This window comes from Rhinolophus sinicus, chromosome 10, assembly GCF_057876585.1.
Source record: "Rhinolophus sinicus isolate RSI-liver-muscle chromosome 10, RSI-T2T, whole genome shotgun sequence".
NCBI classification, from domain to species: Eukaryota; Metazoa; Chordata; class Mammalia; order Chiroptera; family Rhinolophidae; genus Rhinolophus; species Rhinolophus sinicus.
Window position 1 is genome coordinate 8,901,019 of NC_142510.1, and position 25,083 is coordinate 8,926,101.

General features: G+C 44.8%; 1 protein-coding gene across 1 annotated transcript in view; it reads left to right on the forward strand.

Annotated features, from left to right (window-relative positions):
* The window catches only part of GRIN2A (glutamate ionotropic receptor NMDA type subunit 2A), a 350,699-nt gene that overhangs the window by 312,285 nt on the left and 13,331 nt on the right, over nt 1-25,083 (forward strand). The window contains exon 12 of the mRNA XM_074322871.2: nt 5,752-5,939. Coding sequence (XP_074178972.2) covers nt 5,752-5,939 — 188 coding nt within the window. The remainder of the gene's footprint in view (nt 1-5,751; nt 5,940-25,083) is intronic.

A 25,083-nucleotide genomic window follows, 5' to 3' on the forward strand; every position in this document is an offset into this window, starting at 1 on the left:
GTCTTTCTGTAGCCAATTCAATTCACAGTGACTATTGCTGGTAGAAATAATTAGCACAAATTAAACTCACAACAGCTAAAAGCACACAGGGTGAAATTTGTTATTGACTAAAAATCCATAGATGGGTCTAATTGCCAGTTAGTTTTGTATCTCTGCACAGTTTGACCCAGGAGAATTGGACTCAATGGAAATAATAACCACAAAAGGAAACTCAAAAGCAAAAGTTATAAATCAGTAAAATTGGTTGTGGTCCAGCTGCTGATCAGTAAAATCAAATCCTTATAAAACTTAAACACCAAAGCATTGATCCCAGTGGAAATAGTTTCCCCCAAATGGAAACAGTTTAACTCTGTGTTGCGAGGCATCGATCTAGGAATTAAATCAGCTTAATGGAATTTGCTCTGAAAAATGCTACCTTGGTGAAAATGCATCAATGTTGGTACAATTCCGACTTTAAACTTGGTATTCACAAACTCAGAGTCAAAATGTGATTCTAGGCCACTTTCCTAAAGTGACTTTTAGAACAGCCTGTGCGGGTGGCACATACGGTTTCTGTGCACGTCTGTCTCTTGCCCAAGCAGGCACTTGCAACACTCAGCGTGCCTCAGTGGTACGACTTCTTGGGCCCACAAATGCCCTTTACCCACGAGTAGCCCTGGGTCTGGGCGCTTCTTTGCACAATGACGTCATTGCTGCCAGAACAATCTCCTGGATTTGCACCAGGACCTGCAATTTACAAAACTTCCCGTCTACATTCACTTCCTTTTTCATCCATCTAATAGGCAGCACCACGAGAGAGCTGTTATTTCCCCGTCTTACACATGAGAACACCATAGCTCACAGGCCTCGTTCATAGGGCTGGCAGAGGTGTAGCTGAACCCATCCCCTGCACCCCAGTTGCCCAAACATGCTCACTGGCCTAAGCTGGGTGACATGTTTCTCTTTCTATAGCAAGGCTTTGATGTGACCTAAAAAAAAAAAAAAAAAAAAAAATTACAGTTATCATCAAAGAGATGTTTTAATTTTCAGTAACACTTTAGACCTCCAAAACACATGCGCGCGCGCACACACACACACACACACATTTCGTTTATTCATCAGGAAAAGTCAATGTCTTCTTAAAGGCTTCTCAAATGTAAATAATAAATAATTAACTTTAACTATGTAATTAGCCGTAAATGTGCTAAGACCCCAGAGAGCATCTGAAAACATGCATTAGGAGATGATAAGCTAAAACCAGAAATTCTGGCTTAGGAAATGGCAAGCCCTGGACAGTCAGTACAAGTCCCCATCGTCAGAGGGGACCACGGTCTTCCTTTGTGGCCGGGAGTCAGAGTTGTTGACAGCCTTGGGGTTAGGAGTGACTTTTCAGGCCATGATGTAGGTTCCAGAGAGAGCGACTAAAGGAACGGGATCAGACCTACACACTCCAGCAAAGCTATAGCAGCTCTTCAAAGCTGTCGAAAAATCTGGCAGGAAGCCGCCAGGCTAAAGTAGCGTGGGGCACACGTGACAGTCTTCCTTACTTTGCTTCTCTGCAAATTTGCAGAAAGGAGGTCTTATTTCCCCCTCTCATTCTGAATTACTATCATTTTTAATCATGTTTTCCTTGAGGACTGCAGGTGTCAGCGAGAGGGTGATGACACCCACACAGCCTCTGTGACGCCTGGCGGGGGGGTGCGTGTGTCATGCGGCCTGGCTCTGGTCCTGTCTCAGCCCTCCTGTTGTCATTTCACTTGTCACAAATGTTTGGAGAAGAGATCCCCCATCTGTAGGATGTTGAGCTGGGCTGGGTCAGGGCTCTGTACCCATCACAGTTCTCAGATCCTGTCCTTGTAGCCTCGTCCTCTGCCCAGTGGGAGAAGCACTTAGGTGACCACCACGGGACCTCAGCAGGCGCTGAGAAGGTGGGGACAAAGAAAACTTCCTCTTGAAAAGCAGCAGAAGAAAACACCAGCATGAAAGAATAGCTGGCTTCCTTCCCTGTGCTCCCTTAAGCTTCCAACTGACTGCTCTGACTTCTGAGGGCCTCTTTTCCCCCAGTGCTTGCCTTTAATCTCGGTGACATTCCAAACCCAGAGCTGCCAATTACCACGCAGCGGCCTAACATGTCACTTGTCTCCAGCAATCGCAACTGCAGTCCCCCAAGTGCTTTTGGTCTAAATTGGGCTTCAGTTTCAGGTGACTTTTTTCTCTTTCTTACCCTTTAACCTCCAGCAAGAAGCTATGGCCATCTGTGCCTAAATGTCTACTGAAGAAACGGGGTAAGAGGTGCTAGGGGCCAGAGACGTTTTCTGTGGGGGGGACTCCAGACCTTACACTGTTAAGCATCTGTTGGAAAAGAGACATGTGAAGCTGAACAACCCACCAAATCTTTTTAAATTCTGACTATTCTGGTCTCATCCTCGCTTCTTTTTATTTTCTTTATAACATTGGGTTTGATTTATAGCTGCCACCCTTCCACCCCCCGCCCCCCCGCCAGGCTGAATTTCCTAAGTCATAGAGCTGCCTGTGGTTATTCTACAAGTCTTATGGATCCTGTGGTCGTAGAGGGTATTCCATGGCCTTGGGCATCAGACTGCATCAGTTCAAATGTTGCTCCAACACTTCTAAGCTGGGTGGTGGTGGAGAGTCATTTTACCTCTCAGTGACTCAGTGTCCCAGCTCCCAATGGCGGTCGTATGTCAATTGGTGCACAGTTAGAAGGAGTCAGTGACATGAGATAATGCATGTGAAGTGTTCAGGGTTGGACTTGTCTCAGAAGCATATACATTGTAAGCTGCTTTGCTGTAACGTCTGAATTCGGGTGCACACACCTGTGTCTTGAGCGTTCGCTGCACGCCAGATGCTGTGTACACGTACTTACATAACGTCGCTTTATTCCCAGCAGCCCTCGAAGGGCGGTACTATTCGTCCCTTGCTCAGAGTCTTTAATCACAAAGCCCACTCAAGGACGTCAGCGATTTCTTTTTTCCTTTTTATCAATGGGAATATTTTTTCTTTCAATTGAGAAAAGACTCGTCATGAAATATGGTAATGATTTGCAGAAATCCATGCTTAACCATTTAAACCACTGTTGGATGCCTGTTAGGTGGTTGCCAGGTACAGTTCTAGGTTTCCGCCCTAGAAATGCATCCATGTGTAATGGGTTAACAGGATGGGGAGAAGTTTCACCTTGTGAATACCAACCTATAGCCTTCACATTCAGACGTCCCCGTGTGCACACACATGTGTGTATTTTTGTTTATTTTTTGAGGACTTGAGAGAAAAGAGTTGCGTGAGGCTTAGAAAGTCTTACTAAAACCCAGGGTCTCAGCATCTCCATGGCAACTTTGATATGTGAAGTATCGACATGGCAGGCACCCTGGCTTCATTCATCAAGAGGACAAATGCCGCCCATGGCCTGAAGTCCTCAGGATATACGTGCTATCCAGAGCCTCAGTTTCCCTATGGCAAGTGACAGAAGGTGACTATTGGCTTATAGAATCATACGAAGCCACAGCTGGACGAGTATCTCAGCAGATCCACACAGACTTCCTCACCTCACAGATGTCGAGCCAGTAATCCAAAAGAAGGAAGTGACTTTCCCAAGGTCACACCATCATCCAAACCGAGACTAGAGCTCAGATTCCTTTAACCTGCTCCTGCACTGCTTCTGACACATGCCTTCCTGCCATCAAACACAAACCTTTGAAAAGTCTCCATGCCATATTTCCACGGGTCTCAGCATTGCTGGCAGTGCGGAAAGACTGTTATTTCTTGGTTTGTCAGCTCTGGTTGGCTTTCACCACTGTTTTCTTCCTCTTCTGCGGGGGTGACCTGATCCCCTTTTAATACTCTCAGAGTATAAAACCCCATCACCAGCCCTACAGCCTTGGCATAAAAGCTTCAGAGTCTCTCTGTTGGCGAGACCAGCCTTGCAGTCTTGCCCCACCTCTCACCATTACAGAAACAAACACAAAATTAAAATGAAGAACGTAACCCGTAAACCTTCCAAAGAGTTTTGTTCCCCGAGGGGCTGTTTCTGACGGGATGCAGAAGTTTGCATCCTCTCCCTGCCACTTTTAGTTTGCTTTGCTTCACTGTTTTATGTGTTCTTGTTAAAGAAAGGCAGTAAAGTTGAGAAAGTGTCAGGAAGTTGAGTAATATCCAACTTCATCTTCCAACCTTCTTTAGAGTTGAGACATCCATCTCCATGTTCAGAGGCGATCATTTCAGCCTTGTTAAGTGACTTTAAAAATTGGAAACAATCTGCATTCCCACAATGGGGATCTACAGAATAGCATAGCACAGCCATGCTATTGAGGGGGTACGTGGCACTCACCTTTTGGGGGTGCTGACTAGGAGAGTCGTACCCCTTCTGAGTTGACAATAGTGTCTTTTACCTTGATCTACGTGGTGATTTCAAGGCTGTAACATACGTGAAAACTTACCTAGTACTTCCTTTCGCATAACCTATAACTTAATAAACATAAAGTATCAAAAAAGAAAAAAAGTGCTATATTTGTTGACAGGAAATATGTTCACTACGTGTGGTGTGAAATGAGAAAAGAAAGCAGTTTGTGATATCTTGTACGGTTTCATCATATTTGGGGAGTTAAAACAAGGGCTGAGAAACAACGGCCCACGGGCCAATCTGTCAAAAGCCTTTTACTGGAGCAGAGATGAGTTCGTTCACTTATGTATTAACTATGGCGGCTTTCCTAGGGCTGCCCTAACAAAGTACCACAAACCAAGAAGCTTAAACCACAGGAATTTGTGTGTCACAGTCCTGGAGCCTGGAAGTCCGAGGTTAAGGTGTCGGCAGGGCCGTGCTGTCTCTGAAGGCGGGAAGGAAGGGTCTGTTCCAGCCTCTCTCGTAGCTCCTGATGGCTCCTGGCTTGTGGCCGGCTCCCTCCAGCCTTCGCATCTGCGCCCACATTTCCCCATTTATGAAGGCGCCAGTCATGTTGGGTTACGGGCCCACCTATTCCAGTGTGACCTCATCTTACTTAATTACATCTGCAATGACCTCATCTCCAAATCAGGTCAGACTGAGGTTCCCGGGGTTAGGACTTCAACATATAAATTTGATGGAGGGCGACACAGTTCAGACCATATTATGTTACAATGGCAAAGTTGAGTCCCTGCAACAGAGACCATATGGCCCACAAAACCCAAACTACTTATGATCTTGCCTTTACAACGCTTTAAAAGATGAGTGTGTGTGTGGTTGCCTCTGAATTATGGAATTATGGGCATTTTTAATTTTGGTGGTATTCTTAGTATTTTTCTATATTATTTGGGTTTCTAAAAATTATTCTGTAAGAATTTTTGTAATATAAATGCACAGTACGCATGTTTCTTTTGGGAGGAAGAACCATCATTCCTCGCCAGTCCCTCTCTCCTTCCCACCGGCCCCACCAAAGTCTCCTGCCCCTTAACTAGTTGACTTTGCTCTAAATCAGCCGCTGCCCTCGCTGTTGGGAGTGTTAAGGGCAACACTTAACAAACCAGCAAACTCGCCTGTTTACTCACTTGGGCATAAGGATTCCTCATGTCTTTATTTAGCTGCCTCTTGTACCTTGGAGAGAAAAGGTTCTGGCTTTTATCTCCTCATTAAAAATAGATCCTTTTATGACGACCGGATGAAGCGGCCATGAGTCATCATTTTCAGTGTGAAAGTATGTGATACTGGATCCGGCCTCGGGAGCTGGGCCCCAAGATGGGACCCCACCATCCCCGTGACTTCCTGGTTTCTTGTCATTGCAGGAAACTGGACGCTTTCATCTACGATGCGGCGGTCTTGAATTACAAGGCCGGGCGGGATGAAGGATGCAAGCTGGTGACCATTGGCAGTGGGTACATCTTTGCCACCACTGGTTATGGAATTGCCCTCCAGAAGGGCTCCCCCTGGAAGAGGCAGATTGACCTGGCCCTGCTCCAGTTTGTGGGTGACGGTAAGACCTTGGGTTACCTCGTACTTTGGGGGGAGTTGAGGGCCTCGCACTCTCTCTGTTTCCTCATTGGCTTTCCTTCCAGTGGACCTCTGTGTGATGAATTTGTTCCCTAGAAGAATTCATTGAGTGCCTGTCACATGATACCATGGTTCTTTAGGTTGCTTATAATGGAAACCAATTATAGACAACTGAATTTTTTAAAGGAATTTATTTTAAGCCTGCAGAAGTGTCCATCTCAGTGAATTTAGGAAAGAGTTGAACAAATAGATTTAGAGAAAGAAATGGGAACCCTGGCAGTCCTGGGGCCTCACAGCAGGAATTCACAGGTCTTCTCTCAAAAGCAGTGGTTCCCAGCAGGAAGGGGATTTGCTTCCTAGGGGACACTTGGCTATGTCTGGAGATATTTTTTATTGTTAAGACCTGGAAAGCTGTTTGCTACTGGCATCTAGTGGGCAGAGGCCAGGGGTCTGGGATGCTTGCTGGCTGTGCCCAGGACAGCCCCCCATATCGCAAACACAGAATGATCCGACCCCAAATATTAGTGATGCTGTGATGCTGTAGCTGAGAGACTCTGCTCCAGAGCAGTGACATTACTCACCAGCCTGACATAAGTCCCTCATCTCTAAACTCTACAAATTTCAAATTCCGGAGGAAGCATTCCTGGTGAATTTTGGGTCAAGGGCTCTTTCCTGGACCCATCAGGAGTGAATAAAGGGTGAGGTTGTGTTGTACTAACACAGCAGCTTCTGTTATTATCCTGTGAAGGAATGAAAGAGGCAACTTCCAGAAAAGGAATAGTGAGCAGAAATCTCATGGGTTTTTCACTATAGTCCACCCCTTGACTTTCTATCATGCAAAAAAATGTATCTACAAACAGTTTCCACCCACATGTGGCTTACCGTCTAATGGCATTGTGGCATTTATGGGACAGTAGAGCTAATTGGACTGACATTGTCTCCAGCAGCATTTCCTTCTGTCTGTCCTGCTCTCACTTCCTGGTTGGTGATCTCACCATCACCTGGAGGTCCAACGCATTGTTTGTAGAGTCCTGCTCAAGGGGCAAGTTGGTCTCCCTCTGAATTGCCAGCACTGAGATAGGAAAAGCGAAACCCGCAGAGATGGCAGGTTCATGCTGAAAACTTGAGTAAGTGTGAGTAGGATACAGAAACTCAGGGCAGAGGGCACGAGCTGCACTCAAAACCAGTGGAGGCTGCCTTCAGAGTGGTAACAGAATGTGCTAGGCCTGTCTAGAGCCTGGGGAGGAAAATCTGGCAACCACTATGGCCAGATGCAGTATTGGAATGGGCAGTGGTCTGCACAGAGGGTTGCTGTGAATTTAAACAAAGTACACAATCCCTTGTAGCTTCTCCTCCTTTTTCTACTCCCAGAACTGAACCCTAGATTCTCTCAGTGCCCTCAAGAAATCTAAATGTGTTTTGCGTTTGACTCCCAAAGAAGGACCTCTGATTCCGTGACTTTCCTATTGGGCATTTGCACTGTCCTCAGATCACGAGTCGTGTTCTCCGCTGTGTAATAGAGCTCTGTGGCTGTGTCGGTCAGCGATGGTGTGAAATCTTAGAGGCATACATTTGTTTGGCTCACGGGTGCAGGCTGAGTGGAGAAGCCCTGCCTCGGGCTGTGGTGGCTGGTGTGGCTCTACTCCCTCTGTAACGGATCCCCATGGATCAGCTGTGTGCTCTCCATTCCGCATGTGTGTGTTCTGGGTTTCAGTCTCCAAAGGCAGCAGCCACATAGGAGAAGCTCTTGTCTTGGCTGTGTCTCAGGCGCTAAAAGGAACACCTAACTACACATGTCCATTTCACATCTCGGCTTTGTCATGTTCGCATCCACTAACTTCTATCTAAAGCAAGTCAGATGGTCAAGCCAAAGGTCCAGGGATCGGAGGTGCACTCTACCTTTTATGGGAGGAGTCTGGGAGTTATGTGACAAGGGTGTGGACACCGAGAGGGGTGAAGAATTGGAGCTTATTGTTCCATCTCCCAGAGTGGTTGCCTAAGCTACCCTACATGGGCTGAACTGTTCAGTACATGAGAGTCTTGTGTCCTGCAGTAAACACCACAGAATCCTAAGCATAACAGAGAACTGGTCCATGAAGGATTGCATGAATAAATACACACATGGATGAATGGTTGGTGTTGGGATGTATTTCATTTGACAGGAAACTTTAAAGCATGATGGTGGCTGTTGAATACTGACTTCTAACTCTACTCTTCCCTACCATTACTGTCATTTTTGCAGCATCTGTTATGAAACAGCAATATATTTAGGTAATAGGATATGTCAATTACCAAACTGAATACATTACACATGTTCTTTAATTTAATACTTAGAGCAACCATATGAAGTGAACTATCACTTATACCCATTTCATGGAGGAGAAAACTGAAGCTCAGAGGGCTTGTGAGTCCCCTAGCTAGTAAGGGGCAAAGCCTCTACTTAAGAGGCCTTACTCTGGAAGGGGATCAATTATGTGAGACTCTTGTAACATTTCATTCTCTAAGATGTCTGTCAAAATTGGCTAATTAGACACTTGAGATTTATAGACCCTTTAAGAAGGAGTGCTTTAGTGCATATCTGAACTAAATGTATTATCCCATTTATAAATACTTCTTTAAAAGAGGTGATTTTCGTAGCCTCATCTGTGACTGAGTACAAAAATATTCACCCGATAAGGTTGGTGTGAGGATGGAATGAGAGAACGCATGTAAGGATGTTAGCTCAGCACAGTACCTGGAAATAGAAATGGTTTAATATTAATAAATGCTAGCTGTTACCATCATCATCACCAACACCATCAACAGTATCATCACCACCATCACCATCATCATCATCGCGATCATCATCACCATCATCACCATCACCATCACCATCACCATCATCATCATCATCATCATCATCATCATCATCACCACCATTATCACCACCATCATCACCATCATCACCATCATCATCACCATGATCATCATCACCATCACCACGATCATCATCACCATCATCAGCATCACCACCATCATCATCACCATCACCATCATCACCATCACCATCACCGTCACCACCTTATTTAGTGTTGTATTGGCGATAATATGGTCAAGCTGTATCATGGAAACAGTCTTCGTGGTGCTGAACAGAAAATTTCCGCTTTGTGGCAAAGAAAAAATAAAAAGTAAAGGCATCCAGATAGGCCAGAGATGTGTTCCTTGTACTAGCAGAGCATCTAAATTCTTATGGCTATTGTCTGTCCTGGCCCATTGCTTTTCTGGTCAGACTGTTGGGGTTGGAAATGTGTCTTCTTGGCTTCCTCTTTGGAGACCATCTGGAGGCAAAGACATCGGAGAGAAAATGATGTTGCTCCAGGGGGCATCTTAACATCATCTTCCCGGAAAGTCATGTCCAAATCTGAATGTCTCTCTAGGAGTAAATACACGAATTAACAGCTGCATAAATATTTCACTTATCTTATGCAGCTCCAGCAGGATTAATTGTGCTCTAAAATTAGACCTGTGAAGAGCACAGTGTGGAGCCGTACCTAATTATTATTCATCCTCTAGAATGGAGTGTTTGTCTCTTGTTATAGAGTAGCTTCGGTGGATGATTACAAGTCTAATGAGTGTCAAAAGTATTAAAAAAAAAAAAGAGTTCCGAATGAGCTGTGTAAATATAACCTTTAAGGGGAGTATTTGGTTATTGGGGGAACCTCTTACGTGCAGCCCTCCAGGCATTTTTTTTTGTTATTGGGGGAACCTCTTACGTGAAGCCCTCCAGGCACTTCCCTAGAAAAGGGGCTATTGATCTGCCTAAAGAGATGGACAGGATCCTTATAAAAGCCTACCTTCCTTTTCCTGTATAATCGTGTCCTTTCTGGAATAGTGGTGTGTGCCATGGGGATCATTGCTCTCAGTAGTTTAGTAATAACACACAATACTTTTCAGCCTTGGTCAGGAATATCTAACATTTACTGACACATATACCTTCCTAGGCAGTGATGTTCCAAAAAGGGGATGTCACAGTCTTTTTCTTCTTTCCTTCAAGGAACTTACAGTCCAGTTGGCTGGTCATGTATAAACTTAAAATATCCAATCTGAAAATATGAACATGTTAATAAGAATTCATATTTATAAAAATTAATATATACACGTACATTCTTAGAAGTCTTGGGCAGGGGAGCGAGTACTCAAGGAGAAATATGAGATATACTAATTTTCTATTTTTAAATAGAATAAAAGGACTGCAAAAGTCACAAAGAAAACAAGTGCAGTGATATTTAGACCAAGAATAGACGAGGCCAGTGTTCATAGAGCCTCATTCATGAACTCAACCAGCAAATACCTACTGAGTACTTGGTATCTCCCTGGCACCTGAAAGGTGGCGCTTGAGTGGGAACATAAAAAATGAGTAAGTCTGGGACCTAAAAAATGGCATCCAAAGCGGGGGGTTGAACAGCAGATCTCATAGGTCCCACTGATCTCATGGATTTTGTAATTTTTTGATGTGATTCTGGGATTTGAAGAGATAGAAGGGAGATCATAGGGGGAAATGCCTTTTGATGTATAGAGGCCAGCAAAAAGGTATTGAGGAGAACAGACTGTCTAATAATACTATTCAGAAGCAAGTGATGCTGAAAAAAGGGAAGGGAACGATTGTTTCTGAGCCCACGCTCAATGGTCCAGCTCCATGCCAAGGACATCACAGATGAGCTTAGTAACTTCACACAACATTCTGAAATCAACCTCATTATCTCCACTTTGCAGAGCAGGAAAATGAGGCTCGGTTGGGTTAAGTGGGCTACGCCAGGGCTTTTCAAACTTGAATGTGACTGGGAATCACCCGGGGGTTGTTTCAGTGGGTGGGGGAGGGGAAGCCTGAGCGTCTGCATTTCCAACAAGCTCCCAGGTAACGCTGACATTGCTGGGCTATGGACAACACCCTGAATAGATTTGTATAGAGTTAAGAGCTGAACCAAATTCATGTGACTCCAGTTCTGATCATCTTTCCATTAAACTATGCTGCTGGGACCAAGCTTGGTCGCCAGCGTCCCGAGCACCTTAGCTACAAGTAATATGCTTTAGCATTGAGACACATTTAAACTTCCATTTTGTACTTTGCTCAGTTTTCATGGTTTTTGGCTTATCTTTAAACTCAGAAATACATTACTCGTCCCTGGTATCTAGTCTGAGTTCATTGAACAAATAAAATTAAATATATGTATTTATCATATACTTTTATAAATTATATGGTACTGTGTTTCCCCCAAAATAAGACTGGGTCTTATATTAATTCTTGCTCCAAAAGATGCATTAGGGCTTATGTTCAGGGGATGTCATCGTGAAAAATCATGCTAGGGCTTATTTTCCAGTTAGGTCTTATTTTCGGGGAAACATGGTATATCCCATTGTAATTACATCATATTTAGATGTATACCATGTTTCCCTGAAAATAAGACCCAGCCGGACCATCAGCTCCAATGTGGCTTTTGGACCAAAAATTAATATAAGACACGGCATTATATTATATTGTATTATATTATATTATTATAGTATAGTATAGTATAGTATAGTATAGTATAGTATAGTATATATTATAGACCCAGTCTTATTTTAATATAAAGTTATATTAAAATAAGACTGGGTCTTGCATTGTTTTGCTCCAAAAGATGCATTAGAGCTGATGGTCCAGCTAGGTCCTATTTTCGGGGAAACACGGTAATATGATAGGTATCATATGGGACATATTTGAAAGGTAATGACACTTGTATCTTTTTTGTTAATATTGTATTAATAGGTGACCAACTCAATGCAATTTGCTGGGGCTCTCCCAGTTTTAAAATTAGCTAGAGACCCCAGTTATATTATATTGGGGCATATAAAATCGATACCATATAGTTGGAGGATACCATGTGTCATTTCAGTTGGATAGGTACTTTGGGTACCTGTCCATTCCTTTTGTCCTACAACTTTGCAAGCAGTCATTTTAACATCGGAAGAGACCACACACTTTGCTCTTGTATTAATAAGGAACCTTGATGCAATTGACTTGAGCTTTGGAAAGCACCAGTCCAGGATAACGACGCTCACAGATCTCGGAGTGGAGGAAAACTGAAGGGGGTCCATAGAGAAACCCACTCCCTGCTTCCGAATGCGTCAGCGTTAATGTCCCTGGTTCCATTGTTTGTTGGCTGCTCTTTTCCCAAAGCACACAGGATGGCTTTCGGTGGCGTGGGATCCCATGCTGCCAGCCAGAGTAGAGAGTGTTGGAGTGTTGTGTGATTACAGAAGTTGTCTGTGTACCTAATTAGGACTCTCATCAATGGCTCTGAGCTACTGGATGGGTTGCTAATGTCCTCGGCACTGCCTTTGTCAGCCTCCCCGCTTCATATGTTTGGGCTGACGTCTGAGTCTCAGGAGAGCTGGACACCCCTGCAGCTTGGGTGCGCATGACTGCTGAGGCTGCCCCTCCGAGGATGGATACATTTGTGAGCGACCTTTGTAGCCCATCTTCTTACGGCCGACTTAGGAATGGTCTGGCAGCGTGGGTTGTGGAAATTGCTGAAGGCCCCCTCACTCCTAACTGCTTTCCCTTTTCAACTTTCTGAAGCATCTGAAATTCTACTATCTGAAGTTGTTTCTGGTAAACATGGAGTCTTCTATGGAACCTCCTTTAAAAGTGGCGTTCCTTCTTCCCTCTTCTCCTAACCCTATTTCTTGATTTGACATCTGGCCCATCATTCAGCTCACATGGCCCCTCCATGAAGCCTTCCTTAAAGCTGACAGCTTCTAAACTAGATACCCTTAGACACTATAAACTCCTTTCGCTCCATGCTTATAGTTTTCTTGTGGCATTTACCAAAGCAGGACAAGTGAAGGGGTAACCCAGAAGGTTCTGTACCTTCGTAGCTGTGTGATTTGGGGAAATTAATTTCTGAGTTCCGTTTTCCTCCTCTTTAAATCAGAGTGGTTTAAGGATTGAGTGTAAGAACGAACATGCAGACAGTAGCCCAAGTGCTTGGCACTTATCAGATGTCTACTCATTGCTGACGTGTTTATGTCCCAGCCTGGCCTTCTGCAGGGCAGTCCCTTGAGGGCATACACTGTCACGCCCGTTCTCATTGCCTTTCCTTCCCCCAGGACTCACTGCTGAGCCTGGCACACAGTAGGTGCTCAAATAAAAGTGGTTGAATGAATGAATAAACAAATGAATTGATTTGAAAACACGACAAATGTACTTTTCCCGGGCTTAATCCATGAATGGAATTATCTTCTCTGATGAAAAGGGTGCTATTTTCTTTAGAAAGGACATTAGCTGTCTCTAGGGAGAGAGAGACACAGGCTTTAATCACTAGATCACTGTCTGATCTGACAGTGTTTCCCAGCCTCTGAGCCTGTATTCACTGCAAGGCAGTGGCAGATCCCTCCCTTATCTACTTGGTGTGCAGGAGAAATCTGTATCCCTGTTTTACTTGCTCTTTCTAACACAAATCCTCTGGGATGGATGTAACCAGCAAGGTGATATATTTCCTGGTTTTTAGAACTGGAGCACATCATAAGTTATTACTGAGCTTATGGTTTGTGACCAAGTGGGTAAACAAGGAAGAGTGTTTTCTTAGGGGATTGGCAGCCTATGGCCAAAACTCTGGCCATGGCCCAAATCCAGCAACTTTCTGTTTTTGAAAACAAAGTTTTATTGACACACAGCCAAATCCATTCATTCAGGTACTGTCTGTGGCTGCTTCCACATGACAGTGGCAGAGTGGAGTGGTTGCAACGGAAACCACATGACCTGCAAAGCCCCAAATATTGACTATCTGGCCCTTTCTAGCAAAAGTCTGACAACTCCTGGTCTCAGACTGTCTGGAGAAAGGAGAGTAGAGAAGACTTCAAGCTGTACGTTGTCCAGTTCTCCTAAGGGACGGGAAAAGATTCAGATGAGAAAGGAAGTAAGAAGAGTAAGAAGGGGTAAGGAGGACGGGGAGGGCGAGAGGGGCAGCGACATATGAGGGGAAGAAATAGGAAGGAAGGAGATAAGAGGAGGGGACACGAGCAAGACAAAGAGAAAAGAATAATGAGAAAGGAAGGAAAGAGAGGGAAGGAGGAAGAGGTAGGGAAGAAAAGGGAGGAGGAATGAGGAGGCAAAGAAGGGAAGGAGAGGAGAGGAGAGGTTCGGGAGAGATGAGAGCCAGGTGACGAGTCAGGCAGCGATGCCCAGCCTGGGCATCCACAGAGCAGAGGCTGCATTTGTTCAACGGAGCATTCGCCACGTTGCCGATGAGACTGAAGAAGTCTGAGATTGTCCACTGCCCCATCTCGGCTCGTGGTGGAGCAAGACACAGACCACCAGCTGACTCACTCCTGCCTCGGGAATGTCTAATCTATCACCGGCTGACTTCCCCGGCCAGCAGTTCTTCGTGACATAGGTCCCCGTGTCCTCAGATGACTCAGCACCACCCTATTGCGACCAGTATCTTTGGCCCGTTTAAAGAGATAAACACCAAATTAAGGATGGGGGACTTGGGGGAGGGGAGGTGCTGAGACTCTGAGAACCCCTTTGAGGGGAAGGGGCAGTTTTGTATTTCTCTAAATGGAAGTCTTTCAACAGCTACCATTATCATTGTGATTTTTTATTTTTTTTTAAGATTTTATTGGGGAAGGGGAACACACTTTATTGGGGAACAGTGTGTACTTCCAGGACTTTTTTCCAAGTCAAGTTGTTGTCCTTTCAATCTTAGTTGTGGAGGGTGCAGCTCAGCTTCAAGTTGTTGTCCTTTCAGTCTTAGTTGTGGAGGGCACAGCTCAGCTCCAGGTCCAGTTGCTGTTTTCTAGTTGCAGGGGGCACAGCCCATCATCCCTTGTGGGAGTCGAACCAGCAACCTTGTGGTTGAGAGGACGCACTCCAACCAACTGAGCAATCTGGGAGGTCAGCAGCGGGAGGTCAGCGGCAGCTCAGCTCAAGGTGCCGTGTTCAATCTTAGTTGCAGGGGGCACAGCCCACCATCCCTTGCGGGATTCGAGGAATGGAACTGGCAACCTTGTGGTTGAGAGCCCACTGGCTCATGTGGGAATCGAACCGGCAGCCTTCGGAGTTAGGAGCAGGGAGCTCTAACCGCCTGAGCCACCGGGCCGGCCCATTATTGTGATTTTTATAGACATTTATAATAATAGGTAACACTTATGGAGGAATAATGATGGGTCACAAATAATCGTGGTCCTTAAATGTATTAATCATTTAGTCCTCGCAATGATTAAATGGCATGAGTTATGATTTTTAATCCCTGCTTACAGGTGAGGAAACTGAGCCACGAGTAGGTTAAGCAAGGTGTCCAGGCTCGTAAGTGGCAGATTTGAGACGGGGACCTAGGCATAGATCCCAGTTCTATATTGCTTTAACCATTCTGCAGTACAGCTTCTTTATCTGTTATACCCTCATAGACATCCAAGGCAGGTTTTCTCATCTGGAAAGGGGCAAAGCTGCGGTTTAAATGCCGATCAGTGAGAATCCAGACTCAGTGTGCCTTTCTCCTTCACGGAAGGGACAGCATTAGTCCCCTACAGATGACGCCAGGCCAAATCACATGGCAGCAGAGACTGCGGGTGGGAAAATGACCTATACTTGTTCCATTTGTCTACGGAGAAGGAGACGCGTCCATGCCCTGGGCCACCGCACCGCGGGAACAGGCTCAGCCTCATTTTTGAGACCATCCAACCCTGGCAGTTAGGGGAAAACTCAGGACCCAGAAGCCAGAGATGAGAAGGAATGAAACAAGGACAGAATGTAATTAAGAGGAGTCAGATGTTCGGCCCGATATAGGCTTGCAGAGCAGCCTTTCCAGGCTCACAAAGACCCAATTTAGTTGCCCAAATTGCTTGTTCCCCACAGAGCTCCTCAGAGCTGCATAATCCCTGGCATTTCAGAAAGTTATTGTTCCTTGCTAAACATGTTTTAATCAAATTGAGACTTCAAAGGCAGAAATCACAGTTTGGGCTGAGCTAGGCTAATCTGCAAATCGTGAACTTTCTAATCAGGTTAAGCAAAGACTGGGTGCCATTGACAAAGCCCCCCAGTATATTTACCCATTTGCTCATTCATTCCTTCTCCCTGCAGACATTCATTCAATGAAGAATAGCTGAGCTGCTTCAAGGCTCCAGGTGGTGGGATATAAACATGACGAACGACCCCTGCTGTACTGCCCCTAACAGTTACTTTACTTAAGAGACGCTGTGAGTTTCTGTGCCCATCAGACTCACCTGGGGAGCCTGTGAAAAATGTAATACCTAATTTTCTCCCCCCTAGGGCATTATTACACCCTGTCTTGGGGATTTTAGTACACAGCAAGATTTAAGAACTACTCTTTAGAATAACAATATTTAGCATTTAAAAGCATTTATTCTCTGATTGGCAAGTAAGTCATGGATACAAATGTCAGTGGCCAACGGATCACTGATGGTGAAATTAGATGTTTGCCCGGTGTTTTCTTCCTCCTCCTCCTCTTGGGGCTGCTCACTGGGTCTCCATATCCAGAGCCCTTGATGATTGTGGAAACCTGAGGAATAAATACCGTGGAACCCACACAGCAAGGAACGTGGGCGATGGGCAGTGGACTATGAACGGCAGAAGTCGTCCAATAGCCTTCAAGGTTACGCTTCCTCATTCAGAAAAGAACAAAATAGACATGAAAGTGTTTGTTACTTCCAAAGATTTCAGTTTCATAAAATAACAGCATCAGAATAAAGCAAGCAAGATGGAAAGACCCACATTTGGGCGGACGAGGATTGAGTGCTTTGATTGATTAAGTTCTATCTGGAACCAGATTTGGACCCGATGGCTCATCCCTTATGTGTGTGGATATGGTCCCATTTGAAATCCCCGGGAGTGTGGCTAGATACCATTACTGGTGATGGGTTGACTGAGTCTGAGTTTTTCCTATGATTTCATTATTGCTTCCTCTCTGTGTGGATGACTTTTACATGCACACAAACCTCATTTACACACAAAATAGCAGCTTTGATGATATAAACCCAAAGCGAGTGATAATGACCATTTTGGTGCCCCAGCAACTGTCATATCCTATGACCTAGAAACTAAGTCCAGGGCAAACTACTCATTCGGAAATCAAATGTTTTCAAAGGAAGAAAGTGTCAATCTTAAGCATAGATTAGCGATAAAGAGCTTAACTGCTTCTACACTGGCCTGTGACCAGATGGTACCATAAAAATTAGACTTGTTTATCTCCCTCCTAATTTTAACTGGAGACATATTTGGAATAATAATGGAAAAAATGAGAAACAGATAAAATCCATAAATATCCCAGAGAGCCATTGACTCTCCTCTGACTTAAAGCTTGGAGGGTTTTCATCTGCGTCCGTTTGCAGTCACTTTCCCCCCAGGTCCCTTGAGATCCACAGTGCAGCGTTTGTTACCAATCTGACACCAGGCTTAGCACAAGGTCACAATGCCAAACTCGCACCTGACAAGCACTGAATTGCTCCAATTCGGGAAAGTCGAATGCCCAGAGCACCATCAGAGTAGAAATAACATCACGAATGGCTTGCTGGTAAGTCAAACACTGATATCTCAGAACCTCATGTAGGATTTACGGGGTGAACAGTGGCCCCAAACCCCTCCCCATCTACATTTTTTAAACACTTCGATTTGGAAGGGCAGCATAATATACACATAAAAGCACCCCAATGCACTACCTTAACATAATTGTTTTCAATATATGTGTTATCTCCTGGTCTTTGTCACCTGCAGACACATTTCTTTAAATAATTATTGGTTTTATACACTTTTATATTCTATTTTTCACTTACCAGTAGATTTTAAACATTTTTTTCATGTTGTTACATATCTGGTCCTCAACGATTATTTTAATTTTTGCATAAAATGTCATAATCATTATTAAACCATATTTCATTACTTTATTTTCCTAATATTAAACATTCTGTTGTTGTTGCTAGTATAGATAATGATGGAACGAACGTCTTCATGCTGTTTTTTTTTCTGTTGAGTTGTCTATTTGTAACAAACTCTTAAATGTAGAATTTGAAAAGTTAATATCTCAAGGGGTCTTGATTTATAGTGTTGTTTTAATGCCCAAAGGTTTGTTCCCATCTAAAAGTACAATTAATAATGAATCAATGTACCAAGTTTAAAACAATCTAGCAGCATTGAGCATCGTTGGTTATTTTTGCTATTTTAGGAGCTGCAGTGTGCTAACTCAGGGTTGCCTTAATTTGCATTCCTTTGAATACTATGAAAGTGGGGATGGGGAATATGAGTGGTCTTTTCATCTTTTTTAGCCTTTTTACTATTTTGACATTTAAATTTTAATGAACATTTCATGTATCTTAATAATTTGTTAAAACTTTGGTTGTAATATTTCACACAAAAATGGTGATAAATGTAGCCGCATGGGCTGTAGCTAAGAACCAAGGCTTTGGGTTCAAATATAAGAAATGACCTTTACTTGCTCCATGACCTTGGGAAAGTTACTTACCCTTTTGAAGGGCCAGTTTCCTCCTCTTTCAGTTGGGGGTTGTAATGGCGCCAACCTCAGAGTGACTGGTGATCTGTACAGCTGGATGTAGTACCCATCCAATCAGTGTCATGGGTGATATAACAACAATAGGATCTCCGTAAACTGGGGTTTATTCTTGTTCATATTGTTATTTTAAAAAGTCCTTCTGTTTCCTTTTTTGATCGCTTACGTCAAGATTCTGCCAGCCATGGCTCACGGCCCGTTTGGTAAATAGCATTTTGTCGGAACACAGACACATCCATTTGTGCTCTGTGTGTGCCTATGGGTGCTTTTGTGCTGCCAGGCCAGAGTTGAGCAGTTGTGACAGAGACCATATGGCCCGTAGAGCTGAAAAGTTTTGCTAATTAGCCCTCTACAGAAAAAGATGGATGGCCTCTGGCTTAAATTATAAAAGTGAAAAACAAAATGCATTTTTAAAAATTATTTTTAAATGATTCCAACAATATGGGGCATTTAACATAGTTCGTACCCTTTTATCCTTGAAGACTCTGCTTTCTGTGTAAAGAGTTTATATTTCTTTTTTTTTTTAATTTATTCTTTAAATTTATTGGGGTGACAATTGTTAGTAAAATTACATAGATTTCAGGTGTATAATTCTGTATTACATCATCTATAAGTCCCATTGTGTGTTCACCACCCAGAGTCAGTTCTCCTTCCATCACCAAGTTTATATTTCTTAAAAAAGTGTTTCTTTATCTGTTTAGAAACACTGCTTCTATCCACTTCCCTTCTTATTCCCTCTCTTGACCCCAAAATGGAAGAATACCTTACACCTTTAGTGTGTCACTCATTCTTTTTTGTTGCCTTCTATAAACTGTAACATACATTCATTATATTTCACAAATCCCAGTGTCCCATTAATTTCTATACAACGGTATAAGTGCCACCCAGATCAAGATCTAGAACGTGTCCAGCACCCCAGAAAGCTCCCCGTGGTCCCTTCCAGCCACTCCCCACCCTCCCAAAGGTAACCACCATGCTGTCTGCCACGATCATGGATAGGTTTTTCCTCCCTTTGAACGGTGGAATCATACAGCATTCTATTCATTTGTATCTTTTAAGGCCTTAATCCATATTAATGCATTCATTCTTTTTCATTACTGCATGGTATTGCATTGTACGAATATGCTACAATTTATTTAAACATTTGCTGTTGATAAGACAGTTTTGTTATTTCTAATTTTTGTCTGCTTTGAATATTCTTGCACATTTTGGGTGCAGGGAGGCACTTAGTTGCTTGGAAACATACCTAGGAATGAAACTGCTGGGTCATAGAGTGTGCATGTACTCCACTTCAGTAGAAACTTCCATTTTTCAGGAAAAGTACAACCCGTTATATTCCCACCAGCAGTGCATGTGGTTCCTGTAGTTTCCGAGTGCCGTTTCTACCCTCTAGGAAAGAGGTAAAGCAGGCGCGTATACCTGAGCTCCAGGTGTGTTCCTCAGTGGCTGTGTGGCTAGATGTTGTGGTACGATCAGCGCCAATAATTTAGGGATACAGATTCCTTTTCCAGCTTCCTTGTTTCATGACCTTGGTTCCTCTAACTTGACTTCAGCTGCGTCATCAGTAGAATGTGACAGGAAGACTGTAATGTCTACCCCACTACTTTCCTGAGCTGGAATCTGAATGCAGCTCCTCCCCGCCTCCATGTGCTCTGCCTGCCTTCTTAGCCAGGGCCTCGCCCCGTCTGCTACTTCTGACTTGGGACAAAGGGAGAGGCGGCCAGAGGAGAACCACCACCCCGTCTTCCCTTTCTGTTCTTTTCCCGTCTCTACAGCCTTTTAAAACACAACAACCCCTTTGTGATACTAAAATTCCTCGTACTCTCACCTGATAAGTCACAGGAATCTGAGGACTGTTGATTGAGAAAATGTTCATTGTCAAAAAGTTACTCTGAATTCATTTATACTCACAGATGCGTATGCGTTTTAAGTCATGGCAACTTGACCCTCTCTCTGTGTATGAGACAAATTGGTGAAGCAGACTCCGGAAGTGCCTGTTACACATAGCATTTCCTGGACTTCTTGTAATTTTTTTCTGCAGTCATACTCCTGAGAATTATTTCTTGCCAACTCCACCCTCTCATGGGAAACTGTGACCATGGACATTGTCTGACGTGGGAGGGAGGTACCCAATTCCCTCTCCTCTTTTTCCTTTTTCTTCTTCAAGAGACACAGGTTGGGGACCTGTATGCATAACCTTCCCCATCTCCGACTGGCACAGCTCATCACGTGGCCTATGTAATCCCAGCCAGATGGCGACAGCCCACAATGAATTCTGCAGCACTTGAGCTCCATTGCCAGAACTGAGACCTCAATGGGAAGGTGGAACATTTATGCTGAAGATAGCCTGTCTCTGCATCTAGCTGGATACATTTAAGCCTAGCCCTATTTTTATTTTGGTTTTGTGACTCCTCAGCAGTATACAGAAATGGAATATTCTGACATTTAAATAAGGGAGATTTAGCTTCCAATTTTAGTCTGTTTGTGTCCAGAATCCTGTACTGTTCCTCTCCCCCCACCCCCATACCCAAAGTAGTTTTTTTCCTCTCCAGCAAATTGTTCAGTGAGCCTCAGAGGTCATGGATGCAAAGGCCTTAGGCTTCAAGGGCTCTTATTTCTAGATCCAAGGTCACCTGACTTAGACGCGAGAGTTTAGAATTAATCAAGCTAAGCCTCCAAGATCAGTGATCAGATGGTCTGGCTGACCTTACTCTGTTTCAAGGCGACAGACTACATCCCGGATCTGACCAGCAGCGTCCGTCCAGGGCAACCGGGCAAGGAGAAGAGTTGGCCTCAACCCTGCAGACCCCAAGCTGTCCTCACTCCCAGGACTGCCGTTCAGAGCTCACAGTGGCCGAATCTGTTATTGAGAACATGAGCCTCCTGGTGACGGTGCCCTAGATTTTCTACAAAGAATGTTGTTCCTGTGCCATTCCGATTCCATTCGGGCTTCTGCGAAACCCAGAGTGCCCAACCCCTGGGCAAGACATGAAACATGAAATGGGGTCAGCTCCCCTCTCGGTGTCCACAGCGAACCCTCATGGGTCAGTAGGAGCATCACGCTGACGTCTTTCGGCTGCAGACGCAGGCAGTGCCCCGTGGGGAAACACCGGACTCGGTGCTAAGACTTTGATTAGAACTTGCTCACCCCCGCGTCGGCCAGAAACTCGTCCTGAGCCCTTTGCCTGCGGCTTCACGGATTTCTTTCTTTCTTTCTTGGGCTCTTGCTGATTCTCGGAGCAGCGGATCACAAGCGAATTGGGGAGAGAAGCCTGGTGTTTTATTTAATCAACACACTTTTATGGGTCCACCTACTGTGTGCCAAGCCCTGCGCCGGGGACTGGGACTACAGTTAGAATAAGACAAGATCCCCACCCTGAATAAATTCACTTCCCAATGGGAGGATATAAAAGCAATTGACAGTTATACTCTAGTGTGACGGATTCTCTACTGACAAGATACCCCGATATCATGGAAGGAGAAACTGTGGTCTCTTACCAATATCCCTGTGCATTCAGGGAAGAATTCCTAGAGACGGAGACCTCTGAGCCAGGTTTTCAGCACGATACCTTGTGGCTGATAGTCTATCCAGAGGAGGTTGTCATGGGCCATGGTGATACTGATGACAATTTACAATGGACCCTTGTCAGCCATTGTTTTGCAAGTGGGTTTCTCCCAATCATTACCTATCCTAGGAATAAGAGAGTTTAATCTGCATGTTCTGCCTGCCTCTGGGAGCAGGACTGATTGATAGCAGTTGTGTTCCTGGGGTAGAGTTTCCTGGTGACCCTCCTCCACCCTGGAGCACCATGGTTCCAATATGCCACCTGTAGCAGCCGGCCTCGTGTCACATGTGAGGAGACGCTCGCACGTAGCATGGACGGCAGCTGAAGGACCTTGAGTCCACCAAGAGTTCAGCTGGTCTCACCCAGTGGCCCCACTGTTCCCAGGACACCCCCAACTCCTTAGCATGAAAGCTGAGTCCTTTGCAACGGGCTCCTGCCCTTCAGGCCCCTCCTTTGATCATTTCTTCTATCGGAAAATTCTGAGCCACACTCTGATCTCAAGGGGCTTCATGGTTCTTCCTGCCTCTAGCCCTGCGCACATTCAGTCATCTCAGCTCGCCTTACTGACTGGTTTGCGTGACTGTCTCCCACTGGACTCTGAGCGCGTAGGGGCCAAAGACCGTTGTTCCCGTCTCTGCACGAAAATACAGAGATGCTGACCACATGCGAAGTGCTTTAGAAATGTTCTTTTCTTCAGCGAATGAGTGAGTGAATGAACGCGTGAGGGAATAAGGCAAAACCAGATGAGGTCTTCAGAGAACTAAAAAGCGTTCGTTTTCTTGACTAGAAATGAAGCAGGACTTTAACCCCTGCTTCTCAAAACCACTCGCTATTTCTTTCCATACCATCCCTCCCTAGGGTCAGGCTCTGTGGCCAGAAACCAAGGGAACAAATACGCAGATGTGTGCCTGCAAGGGTGCATGTGGGGCTGATTTTAGGAGCTGGTTCAGCAAATTGTCAGGCCCTGAATGAAGCTTAAAGGGTACAGATTCAAAATGGACTTTATTTACAAGCTACCTTAGGGAGAAACGCTCAGAAAGTCTGAAGGCTAGCCACACTGCATGCTGTAAAATCCTTTCCCGAAGCAATCCCCTCCGTGCTCAGACAGTCTTGCAGAATAGAATGAAATCTAATCTGCAAAGCAATCGCAGCCCCTGGGGAGATGCGGAGAAAGAGTCTGAGGGCCAACTAAGGAACTGGTTTCTCTTAATGGGACAGAACAGGTTCTTCTTAGAGGCCTAAGCCTTCTCTCGAGACATGCATCCTTGGACTCATAGACTCTGTGAGTTGTGAGGGGACAGGAAGGGGCATGTGACCCACCCCACCCCCAGCTGCCCTGGCATCAGGCAGGAAATACTGACTGTGCAGTACGTGTGTGCCAGGCACCGTGTGCGTGCAATCTCATTGACTTCCAACGAAACTTCTGCGCCATAAATGCATTTGGTACGCGTTGGAACTGGCACTCAGAGAGACGGCACCAGTTCCCTAACCTCTCTGTGCCTCATCTGTGAAATGGGTGTGATGATGGCACCGGCCATGTCAAGTCGGTAGGAGGGTTACTCTTTTGAAAATTCTAGAACACGCCTGAAAGGGAATAGAATTTGTGTAACTTTGTTAAATAAAAGAATAGAAGAACAGATAAATGAGTGGGTGAGTGGATGGATAGATAAGAGGAGTATCCAGATTAAGAGCAAGTGGGTAACAAGTATCGCGGGTGGGAGTGGAATGCAGGCGGTCTCCTTCGCATACTACCGCCTGTGGCTGTCGAGACCTTACAGGGTGATTCGACATGCTCCCCAAACCCTCAGTGAAGGGGCACTCCCTTTTGTCACTCATTCTAGTACTTTCCACCTGAAATATTCTTTCTTGTGATTTGCTGATTTACTTGAATTTTCATTCATTGCCTTTTGCGAGTGTGAAACCCATGGTTTCTATAATACCTTGTAAATGAGGGGATGGATAACGTGAGAAACTTCTTGCTCGTGCACCGTCTGTATCCTTTCTGTACAGGATTTGGTCTGACCCATTCTGTGTGTTTCATGCTGCGTCTTGCAGCGTCGTCCAAGCAGCTAATGGAAGCCGGTCTCAGACACACACACACAGTGCTGTCTCAATTACTCTCTCCCATTCCCTTTTTGATTTTACATCTTTCTGGCTCCTACCTCTTGAAGCCCCACCACTCTGCCTTTTAACTGACACTCGGGAAGGGAGAGACCTGACACCTGCCGTGCGCTCTGGACCTCACAGCCTTCCTAGGGACGGCATGAAACTCAGAGGCCAGCAGAGTCTTCTTGCGGCTGGCAATGTCTTCTTCCCTGAGGACAGATATAGGAAGAACTTTGGAACAGGTGTAACTTCCATGGATGCCAAGGTGTTCTCAAGTACGCATGAGCGTCCTGTCACTACAGGCATAAACAGAGAGGGAGAGAGCTCTCAGATAGAGAGAGGAAGATGATAGGGGCCTGTCTGCAGACCCAAAGCTGCCCAGGCTCTGTCTGCTTTCCAGAGAGCTTTTAGCTTTCGTCTTTCCAGCAAGGGAAAGATGTCTTTCTGCTACAGGAAAGACATTTAATTGTCCCATTACCAGCTCCAGTTCACAAGACCACACCAACCACGATCCTGGACTCTTTGTAATGGATGAACTGACAGTGGAATAAACACCATACTGCTGCTCCTTGGAAAAATGACATTTGCTGCTTCATGCTAGCTGAGGACATGCCTACTTCCCAGCCTTTTACTCTCCAGTCCACTGCAAGTGCCCTTTGCTCCGTGTTTCCTCTATTTATATGGCACAAAAACTCACCCAGCATATCCGCACAGTTTTGCAGTGCTGCCCACGTTAAACCTGGGGATATAAGAAAGAAACAGAAAATATGATTCAATGCTTACGATGTGCTGCAGGCCATGAGAAATATCAAAATCATAAAACATGGTCCTTGATCTCCCTCAAGGAGATTACAATATACTCGAGTAAATTAAAAAAGAAATAAGGAAGTATTTGAACTACAGTTCAGTACACGAGTAG